The sequence below is a fragment of the Hypomesus transpacificus genome, chromosome 1 (assembly GCF_021917145.1).
Source record: "Hypomesus transpacificus isolate Combined female chromosome 1, fHypTra1, whole genome shotgun sequence".
Classification (NCBI taxonomy): Eukaryota; Metazoa; Chordata; class Actinopteri; order Osmeriformes; family Osmeridae; genus Hypomesus; species Hypomesus transpacificus.
Genome location: NC_061060.1, coordinates 7,175,861 through 7,186,927, shown reverse-complemented (window position 1 = coordinate 7,186,927; position 11,067 = coordinate 7,175,861). Strand labels below are relative to the sequence as shown.

Here is an 11,067-nt window from a genome sequence, read left to right as displayed (position 1 = left end):
TGAGTATAAATCTAACTTGACACTGAATGGCAAGCGGTGCATTTGATACAGTTTAGTCGGAACTAGAACTAAAAATACAAATTCAGTTGGCACCACTGAACATCCGAAATGTGAAGTACGGTGTTTTCATTACAAAAAAAAAGTATTTTTAAATGTTGCATCGCATCGTTTGCGCGTGTTTCAGTAAGGAAAATGGGATGGGAAGATTCAAAGGCATCATTTTACAAACAACCCTGCCCCCATCCTGTGTAATCTACGGCTATCGCGAGACCGACCCAAGCATCACATCATTTCACACCCGTCGCTACGCTGGCAAGAAGTACACCTCTGCGGATTTTATATAGTGTGCGGCTTTTTCTGATCATTTTCTTACAGACACGGCTTCTGCTCATCGACGTTACATCTTTAGAAGATCTGCTAGAAGAAAAATTCCTCAGGAACGTTAGGTATCTAGCTCATTTGGCTCCTTTAGCTAGTTGGCTAGCTAGCTTGCTGCGCTAGCTCGCTGGCAGCGGCTGCCTTCTTTGGCTACAATTCATTGCATTCAGTCATCTGTGCATTTAGTCGAATACTTCGTTTTTAAAATTTGTTTTCACATGTACGTTTTCGTAAAATAAGGCATGCACAGATGCTCTTTTATACAAAAAATATATAGCTCCACTTGTACTCGTTGTATATTGGATGCTTGCCAAGGTATTGTTTTGACTAACCAAAGATACTGATACTGGAAGTGTGTCTTCCCATGTGTGGACTTGTATTGAACCTGGCAGGTACTTTTAATTTACTTAAAGCAGCTACCAGCCGACCGCATAGTTGAGAAATGGTATTATAAACACCTAGAATGACAGTATCATAGGTTAATTCATAGGTCCAGTTAATTGGTCAATTGTACTTAGCTATTTATTTACACCTTGGTGAGCGGTGACAGCCACAACAAAGATACAAGTCTGCCGTAGTCAGAGCAATGGAGACAGTGAGGAATACGTTCCACGCTCAGCTAGCCACCGTCATGGACTCACTCCTGGCGGCGGCGGTGTGTGAGATCGCCAAGATATTCGAGAGCAGCCTGTGTGAGCAGCAGGCAGAGCTGACGCAGAGAGGAGAGGAGATCTCGGCGCTAAGAGGCAGGCTGGAACGGGCAGAGAGGAAACTGAGGAAGGGAGGAGATGGAGGGGATGTGGGGACTGGACCAGGACCAGGCAGGAGAGAGGGAGGAGGAGAGAACAGTCCCAGGCACCGGGCTGATCCAGGAGCTGGTAAGACCACCGACTGTGTCCACACGACACCGTTGTCCTGGAATGTTATGGTTCGAAGCAGTCTTCCTCCCAGTAACTCTTCTCTGTCCAGCAGGGAGCTCGGGAAAGGATGCCTTCAGCGAGACAGATCCCCACCATCAGGAGGTCAGTGAGAGCCCTTTCAGGGTTAAGGAGGAGACAGAGCAGGGAAGAGCCACATTCAAACAGGAGGTCAGGGGCTTTTCCTTCCTCGAAGGGTCTTTCATTCCTTCGTCTTGTGCGGTGTTTTCTGTCCGTAGTCAGCCATGTTTGATGAGACCCACACGTGTGTCATCAAACATGATGAATGTGTCGGTGGATGCCGTAGGTCATGTCTACATCCATTCCAACCTAACTGCCCCTCCTTCCCCCTCATCCATGTTTACTGTCACTCTTCCTAATGCCAACTCCCTCATGCGCTCACTGTTTGGTCATCCTCCCTGCTCTGCTCCACAGTTTAAGGAATCAGGCCCTAGCCCCAATGCTGATGAAGTCCATACCTCAGAGGGGAGCCAGAGGCTGGGAGACCCCCTGGCTGACACAAGAGGCACCAAGCCAGTGTGTAAGTTTGGAAGCCCCCCCCCCCCAAAAACAAACTACCTCAATCTTGGTCTTGCTTTTCCTAGGTTCTCTATATACTCTTGCCAGTAGTAATGACGCATGCTCTCCTCCCTGAAGTATGTCATTGGGAGGAGGCCTCCAGAGATGACCCCAGGCCCAGACCCCTCCAGGACCAGGGCACCTCAGCCCGGTCGGACCCCAGCTCTGCCCCGCAGAGGGACTGGCTGCCTGGGCTGGACGCCGGGCGCAGTGGGGAGGCTGGACTGGAGCTGCTGGCAGAGGGGGGAGGCTATCCTCCATCTGGGGGTACCACAGGAGGAGACGGCGAGGCTAACTTCTACAGGCCTGCGCTCGGCCACGAGGATGAGGAGGAAGAGGAGGAGGAGGAAGAGGACCCAGCCCTCCTCTTCCTCGACCAGAACCCCGACCAGGACCTGGCCCCGGAGGCCGTCAGGGACGCGCGACAGGACCACAGCCAGAGGGGCGCCTCGTCGTCGTGGCGACCGCGGGACCGACCCAGGCGGGCCAACGCCGCGAGGGACCCGCTCCGACCCCACACGCCCAACGCCCTCCCCAACACGCACAAGCACCCCCACCCCCTGGGGCACGTGGGGGGCGGGGCCCGGCCGTACACCTGCCCCTACTGCGGCAAGGCCTTCACCTACCCCTCCCACCAGCGGCGCCACCTGCTGCGCCACACGGGCGTGAGGCTGCACCCCTGCTCCGTGTGCGACAAGAGCTTCCTCACGCCCTCGGAGCTGACGGTGCACACGCGCGTGCACACGGGCGAGAGGCCGTTCGGCTGCAGCCAGTGCGGCAAGCGCTTCGCCCGCAGCGGCAACCTGCGAGCCCACCAGCGGGACGTCCACATGGGCAAGAGGCCCTTCGGCTGCGACGAGTGCGGCAAGAGGTTCGCTCACCGCGGCAACCTGAGGGTGCATCACCACCGCGTGCACCAGGGGGCGCCCTACTTCCTAGACCCCCTGCAGGACGGCAGCCCGTTGCCCTCAAATGGGTAGTGTCTTCTCCCCCACCGCCGCCGCCGCCGCCCCAGGGAGAATGAGCTTGGCTCTGTAAGCCCCAGAATACAACCTTCCTTCCTTCGCTCCGGACTCTCTGATTCGACATGTGATAGGGATAGGTGAAAGCATGCGTTTGGTCCAGGCAGCAGATGCCTATCCCGTCTCATGAGATCCACTTCAAGGAAGGAAGGATGGAAGGCCGTCACGTTCAAGACTGCCCAACAGGCGATAGAGCCCCCCCCCCCCCCCCCCCCAGCTCATCCCAGATACTGTAGAACTCAACTTTGGACATGAAATGATGAATATGGTAATAGTTTGTTATTGTCGTATTGTTTGTATTACATAGGACCACTCCTAAACTGTAGCATTGCGAGTGAGAGGACACTGACCTGAGAACAGTGAACAATTCATTGACCTTGTGATTGGAGCAAAACTACGTAGACTAGACGAGTCTAGGCTGGGGGTCCGACAAAAATAAGGTGCATCAGTAGCCACAATGGATAAACAGCTTGATTTGAGGTCAAAGGCAGCTCAGATGTAGCCTTTTATCGTGGTTTTTATTGCCAACCAAATTCAAAAGAATCAAAAAGCAAAACTGTTTTACTGGTTGACTGGATTCAAGGCCTTCTTTCCCCAGTTCATACAAAATAAGGCCCTAAAGCAGTCCTGTGGCCACCGCCTGTTTCCTGCCATCTCCAGGCAGGTTGCTTGCACTGAAAGAGGAGTGGTGTCGATCAAAGTGTCTCTACATTTGAGACGTTTCGTTCTGGGAGATCCTCTCACTGCAGAGCAAACATAGTGGCAGTCCAGTCACGTTAGCTACGCCTGAATGAGAGTCTTGTCTCGTCTTCATCGAAACGTCTGCATTCCGTCTTCCCTTTTACCTCTCGTTCTTGGCTATTTAAACATCTAATCAGACCACCTGACTCACTCGACTGTTTTCCTGTCCACTTCCATGCAGGCTATGCTGGGCTCCACTGGTGGAGTTGAGTGGCGCTGCCACAACGAACGGTTGTTGTTTTTTTACAACGGTATGCTCATACTGTACTACGCATTTCACCCCCTGTTGAACGAAATGTGCACGTTCATTAATGTCGGCGCCGCTGTGAATGCATTCCAAAACACTGTGTGTGACCTAGGACGTGTTTAGGCGACTGACTCTAAATTGTACAACTGACCCTTAAATAGTTTGGGAGCCACACACGAGTGGCCAAGGAGCCACATGTGGCTCTGAAGCCCTGGGCTGCCGACCCCTGGTCTGGAACACTGCTCTTGAGGGGGGAGGGGGGGGGGGGGGGGGAGAGATAGGAAGATGAAGGTATTATAGCTACTTAGTATTGAGTTGCATGCGGAGATGTGCGTTTGTGTAGAGTAACTCCCCTGTGTTCATATACTCATACTTGGTTTCCTTTGACGTTGAAGACATTCCTCGTGTTGACAAATGTTCAAAACTGTTAATCAATGAAAACTGTAACCATTGCCTACTCTCTCCAATAATGTCCATCTTCCATCTTTGCTATTCATATTGACATGAATAAATAGTGCATTCATGGTTCAAGCAACATCATGGCTATGTCCTACTATTATATTGAAGGCTGTGTGGAGAGAAATTAGCATTTCCTTCTTGGCAGAAGAAATGGGATTGCAGATTTGGTTCCCTGCCCAGTGAATGCAGTTTCCATTACCGCCACCAGAGGGCAGGAGTTTGTCCATGAAATAAAAAAGACAGGTGGAGCATGTATTCTGTATGTGTGTTTGTAGGAGGGGTGAAAAGAGGCCATGCTATATCACCAGCTTCATGCTGCAGTCCTCTACTGCGCACTTTCATTTGATTTGATCTAACTGAACATCCATGATAACCCATACATCCCACTTTCAACTCTATTAAAAAAGTATCTTTTTCAAATATTAAACTCCAAAACATGGCCCGCCCTGATGTCTTAACAGCTGTCACACCCCAGGAAGGAGAGAGGGAAGGTTACACATTATTTCCTATTTACCTTGGTCATTTCATAGCCCAGGGTCAGAGTGTTAACAGTCCAGGGCTGATACTGTTCCTTACAGGAGGGAGGGCTTTTTGTGATTATTTCCTCCCCTCTGTCTTTTTTCTGCCTCCATTTCTTCCTTGTTATCTTATATATATACACACACACGTTCAGAGCTGAATGCTGAATAGGCCTGCCCTGGGTGAGTATTCCCTGGCTGCTGAGTCCTTGAATTCATTGAAATATTGCATTCTCCGACCCCCAATAACAATCCCCCTCGCTGCATCCCCTCCCCCAAGGTCACCTGGCCCTGCCCAGGCCTCTCCTGGGCCCGACACCCCCACCACAGACAGAACCCAACCTGCACAAGTGCTCCACACACCCCCTCTCCCCACACAGAAATCACGTGAAGTCCTAGACACAGTGGGCTCTCGTTAAGAAGTCACTTCATGTTATGTTTGGCTCGGCCTGACCCGTAGTGATGCATGAGGGTGTGTGTGTGTGCTGAGAGAGTTGGACTAGGCGTTGATTCCTGAGAGCTTTCACAACCCTACACAGCTTCTATGTGGGTGGAAGGGAGAGAGGGGTCAGACAGAGATATACACAGATTTGGGTCTTAAAATAGCTTGTGTGTGTGTGTGTGTGTAGGGGAGGTTCACAGGCTTTGCTATGTTTTCTGTTTATTTATTCCGGGTGTGTAATACCCTTTCGAGCATAAGCTGCTTTGCACGGAGGGACTGGAAACAAATGAACAGTTATTCAGACACATGCTGTGGTGTGTGTGTGTGTGTGTGTGTGTGTGTGTGTCGTATTTTAAGTCATACTAATGCTTCTAATACTTGGTTATCTTCTATGACTATGAATTCTGTGTGGGTCCGGACATTTCTTTACTCTAGTCAGGTAGCCTGCCTGAGCTCATGTTTATGTTTTTATCCCCCTGGTTCTTGTGTATCGCTCTGTGTTCCTGCAGGGATCACACAGTAATGTCCTGTGTTCTTTAATGTCGTGTGGCTGTTTCTATCTCCCTCGCCTCGGGGTGGTGGTTACATTTCCCAGAAAATTCTCCCACTGCCTCTCTCCCCCCACCTGCGGTCCCATTCCGTCCACATCTGCCCCCCGGGAGTGAAATAACCCTCTCTCCCCCTCCCTCGAAAACTCGGAAGTAGAAGAAATGAAAATATTTACCAAGACTCAGTTGGGGGTATTTGGAGTCAATCAAATGACAGGCCCTAGACGTGTGTGTGTGTGTCTGTGTGTGTGTCTGTGTGTGTTACTAATAGCAGTGGGGGTAAGGGGTTTAGTGTCGCCCAAGGCTGAATCATAATCTGCTCTCCCTGTCTGGTCCCTGGAGGATGTATTTTCATTTGGGTTGCCATTACTGCTCTGAATCCCCCTTTAGGGGATTAAGGTTCTGTCTGAGGCCGAAGAGGCCTGGTCTGATCCATCATGCTCCAGACTGTACTTAAGCACTCACTTAGCGTGCTAATAGTGTTAGTCCAGGGATGCAATCTTCTCAACTTTCCTCACTACGGCCCCGTCTTCAGGACCTTAAACCCTTTGTGTGGGGGGAACATAGGGCTGAGGGGTTTCACTCACTTCCACACCAACAGAGGAACGTTCTAAAGTCCCTGTTGACCTATTTCAGCACATTGGAGATTGGGTTTTGGTCGTCCTCTCAGATTGTCTGAAGCTGTGGGTATACCCTTATGTAGGATGCTTTGAAGGGTTTGGAGCAGAGCTGCGTCTGTAGATGGGACTCTTTGCCAGAATCTTCTGGCTTCCAGGCAATCCAGGGCATGGGAAGTGCCATGGCCTGGTGGAGGGAGAGTTCATTATCTCCGCTCCGGAGTTCCCGGGTATTCCGAGTGAGGCTCCGCGGCTTGCTCCGGGGGTTGCTAGGCAACTCCGGGGGCTGAGCGGAGTGGGGGTTGGAAGGGGAAGAGCGCCGGGTCAGCGAAAACAGACAGTTGCCAGGATTCAGCCGTCTGATTGGACAGTGGGAGCCTCCTGATGGATGATGATGCTGGATCATTATCGTGTTGTCTGGCCTGCTAGTCCAGTTAGAACCCAGACACGTTTTTTTTTCTTTCTTTCTCCTGTTTATTCAGGACCGAACCTCGCAGCAAGAGTTTTTGCGATGCGTGGCAACAGCCAGCGACAGCGAAACACGACTGAATCACCACAGTGATTCGTCAGTGGATCGACAGTGCCGACTCCCATCCCCCTTCCTTGGAGTGGTCGGAGGCTTTGGCACGCGTTGTCCGTTGAGGAGAGATTTCACCATTGGTCTGGAGCATGTCCAGCTTATCAGCCTGTTCACTGACTCCTCATCTAATCCTCCCCCTCCCCCAGGCCTCTCCCCTGGGAGGCTGGGCTGACCCGTCATTTAGGACAAGGGGGCCGCATCTCGATAGTCTGCAGCTGTTCCCTCCCCTCTATTCCGCCAGTCGATCTGCGCTGATGTGGAACAGCCAGATGGGCATCCAGGAAGGCTGGGTCTCACATTTCCCTCCCTCCCGTCTTTGATCCCACCTTGCTAATTCGGTGGAGATGGGGAGGAGGAGAGGAGGGAACAATCGTACCCTGTTGAGGTTCACCCTGGCTGCCACTGGTCCAAGCCGGTGGCTGGGTTCCAGCATCGCCAAGGCAACAGGCCCCGTCCAAGGCCAAGGCTTTCACGGCTGAGTGGCATCGTCGCTACGGGAGACGAGCCCGGGGTCTGTCCCTCACGTCTGCACACATGCAGAGAGAGGGTCAGGGATGGCGGCGCTTGAAGGACACACAGTCCTGCTTTGGCTTTGTGTGTGTGTTTGTGTGTGTGTATTTGCCTATTCATGTATGTATGTGTGTATGGGTGATATTCAATATTTCAATGTATGTAGCCTATTGTATTCTGTGACAGAATGATAGGATGTTAGTTGTTTGGTTGCATGCCGTACTCATGGTGTCCTGACACTGGAGATGTTTCAGCGGGCGGTTGGGGCGGAGGAAGGTGTTTTTCAGGGTTCAAGTCCATATTTATGGGGTTAGGGGGTCTTTTTTAGTGTGGATGTGTGTGTTGTGGATGTTTCCGTTTTGTGTGTGTGTGTTTGGGGGGGGGGGGTGGATGTTGGACGGTGTTGACGCAGGGAGATAAACAGCAACTGTTCCCTGCTGGGAGGGTTCTAACCTAGTGGGCAGCTGGCCAGAAGAAGAGATGACACCAACTGTTACTGCCACCTCGTCACCCTCTACCCTCCCCCTCGCCACCTCTCTCTCTGTCTCTCTGTCTCTATGTGTGTCTCTCACCTTGCCTCCCTCCCTCGCTGGATCCCAACTCCTTCCAATCTTCCCCTCTTTTAGCTGCTCTGTGCCTTTCACATATTATACATTGTGCGCGTGTTTTGTGAGAGAGCGGGAGAGCAACAGAAAGAGAGAGATAGCTTGTAGGGTACAGCTTCCAGTAAATCCTGGAGCCATATGTGTCATGGTTCAGCTGTATTTCAACTCCGCTCACATGAACTGGTGGAGCACACTCTCGGTTCCCTCCCTCCCTCTCTCTCTCTCTCTCTCTCTCTCCTCCGTTATCTTTCTATCCTTTTTCCATCCTCAAAATCTCTCGCTTTCCCTCCTACAATCTCACGCTTTCAGTCTCTCTCTTTCTCTCCCAATAAGCCCTCTCTCTCGCTCCCTCCTGTCCCTGTCGGTCTCTCCCTCTCTCCATCTCTCTCTTTAATCACCTATGCAGTCAGTGGCCATGCAGATCGAGGTGCTCATCTCTGATTGGCCGGGCAGGGAGGAAGCCTTGTCTGATGTCTCGCAGCAAGTACCACAACAGCAGGATAGACCCTCCCCCTCTTTCCCTCTCTCTCTCTCCCTCTCTCTGTCCTCTCTCTCTCACACTCCCCTCCCCCTCTCTCTACCTCCAGTTGCCCTCACCCCTACCTCTCTCTTCTCATTCTCACACACAGCACTCGACACACAACACACACACACATACGGGGCAGCTCTCGTACTGCAGCACCGGCCAGCAGGATTTATTCCTCATCCCCTCGGAACCACAACAACGGGCATCCGTCATCTAGAGAGGGGGAGACTCTCCATGGAGATAGGCCCAGTCCGTGGACCTGACCAGAGACAGTGGTGGGGTTTGGAGGTGCGGGCCAAGTGCGGACTGGGTGGTGAGTGTGTGTGTGTGTGATCACCAGCGCAGGAGGAGCAGCACTGCAGATTCAGAGACCGGGGCTGGCCTCGTCCTCCCCCTCCCCCTCCTCCCGGGAACATCGAGGTGGAAGCGAAGCAGCGTTTTTTCCAACCTCCGAGTGCGTGTGTGGCTGTGAGATGAGAGCGAGGGAGCGTGTGAACCTCTGGCCGTGCGGGCTTCCCAGAGCGGGTGAGGGTGTGCGTTTCGCGTCGCCCGGCTCACAGAGGTCTGCGTCTCTGTCCACCCCCCCCCCCCCCACCCCTCTCTCCCTTCTCCTGCCCGGGCCCCTTGTCCCCAGGATGCTTTGCTCTGCGCCCCTGTGCTGAGGCGTTGGGCAGTATGGGGCGCTGCGCTGGCCGGGACACCCCCCACGGATCTACGCTGCCCCCTCCAGGACGGGCGCCACGGCGCAGCCCTGCCGAATGGGCGAGGACACTGACACCCAAACACTGAACCACAGCTTCCTCAGGACACCACAACTATGTGACGGAAGGTAAGAAGCCAGCTGCTGTGCGTACGTGGTGTATGGATGGGATTGTAAGGGGAAAAGAGAAAGCCTCGATGGTCAGCTTTTGTGTGTGCCCCCATGTGTGTGTGGAGATGGTGTGTGTGTGTATGTGAGGGGAGGGAGACAAGCCAAAGAAAGAGGGAATAGTTCTACTCCGGGGTTAATGTGTAAGCTTCCGTAAACTCCCTGATACGGGTAGAATCTGAAGCAGCCCTCCTTTCTCTCCTCTCCTCCACAGTCCGTCTCTTTTTACCCTGCTCTCCTCTGTTCCTACCTCCCTCTCTCCTGGCGTCTCCTCTCGCATCGTTCTAATATACCTCCTCTCTTTCTCGACCGTTTTTTCTTCCTGAAATCAGATCATTTGTGTTTGTATAACCCCCATTGTTACCTTAGCTTAAAACCATTCCTTCCGTTTGGTAAACACACACATTAGTGAGTGCTGGTGGCAGATCACGGAGCGATCTGTGTCAGGTTCGAGAGAGGAAGTTGCCTTTGTTTCATAATGGCATCAGATAATGGGATTATAGTGCCCAATCTCTCCTTCTCTTCCTGCTTATCTGAGTTACACCGTTTAATCTGACCTGAACTGTGGGCCTCATACACTCGGCACATTGTTCATCATGTCTTGGAGACGCGGGAATTATAACCGAGGGAATGCCTGGGGGTTATAGGCATGTTGTGAATTAGCATAATCCCAATTTCCCATTAGGGAATTACTCTAATAATAATATAGGAGTCCTTCACATTATCACTTAACATGGATGAATTCATTTGATTTGGTTTGTATGTATGTAATGTATGTATGTGTGTATGTGTGGTAAGTGTAAGTGTCAGCGTATGTTTCTGTGTGTTAACTGAAAGCACTGTTACACAGGAAGTGGTCAAGGGTGTTCACATTCTTCCATGCTATTCTGCTCTCATCCCACACATCCCTTCATCGTCATAGCAACAGGACATGAAAATAAACATGCCATTCTGTTTGTGGGCTGGGATGACTGACAGGTCAGTTTCCGCCCACTAATAATAGCAGTATTAATTATGTTCTCAGATCCAGGGGCAGAGTCAGTGATTATTCACTGGCTGAATTGCTGATGAGCAGAAACCAAGGAGAGCGACAGAATTAACACCCCACCCACACACACACACACTCACACGTCACTCAGCGTTTCTGTTCCACCTGTAAGTTGATTCCTAATATAAAGGACATGCATCATTTCAGCCTTGTCTTCTACTACCCCCCCCCCCCCCCCCACCTTCTCTTGCTGCTCCCCCCCCCCCGCCACCTTCTCTGTGCTCCCCTCCCCCGTTCTCCTGCTTCCCTCCCTATCTCCTCTCTCTCCCTCCATGCTCGCCCCCCCCCCTCTTTAATGGTACCACACACTATTGGCTGGTGATGAAGTGGTGTGTCTGCCAAACAATTATCCAACAGTGTACTTAGCCTGCTCAAAGACAAATGTGTGTGTGTGTCTTTTTGTCTGTGTCTGTTAATGTAGATGTGCTGGTAGTCATGGCGTGTGTGCTTAAGTTTAAATGT

The 11,067-nt window shown here is 51.8% G+C and overlaps 2 protein-coding genes across 5 annotated transcripts in view; both read left to right on the top strand.

Moving 5' to 3' along the window:
* Nucleotides 1-197: 197 nt before the first annotated feature.
* Nucleotides 198-4,730, top strand: LOC124469691 (zinc finger protein 835-like). Of its 4 annotated transcripts, none has more exons than XM_047023169.1 (4): nucleotides 198-1,256; nucleotides 1,351-1,400; nucleotides 1,731-1,836; nucleotides 1,953-4,730. In XM_047023169.1, the coding sequence occupies exons 1-4, from the start codon at nucleotides 965-967 to the stop codon at nucleotides 2,852-2,854; spliced, it is 1,350 nt and encodes a 449-aa protein (XP_046879125.1). In that variant the 5' UTR covers nucleotides 198-964; the 3' UTR covers nucleotides 2,855-4,730. The 4 variants fall into 4 exon arrangements, with proteins under 4 accessions (XP_046879125.1, XP_046879116.1, XP_046879108.1 ...); XM_047023160.1 differs by having other exon boundaries at nucleotides 1,348-1,400; XM_047023152.1 differs by having other exon boundaries at nucleotides 203-1,256; nucleotides 1,351-1,466; nucleotides 1,953-4,728.
* Nucleotides 4,731-11,040: 6,310 nt separating this feature from the next.
* Nucleotides 11,041-11,067, top strand: part of atp11c (ATPase phospholipid transporting 11C) — a 21,569-nt gene continuing 21,542 nt past the window's right edge. Inside the window, exon 1 of the mRNA XM_047024536.1 lies at nucleotides 11,041-11,049. Coding sequence (XP_046880492.1) covers nucleotides 11,041-11,049 — 9 coding nt within the window. The remainder of the gene's footprint in view (nucleotides 11,050-11,067) is intronic.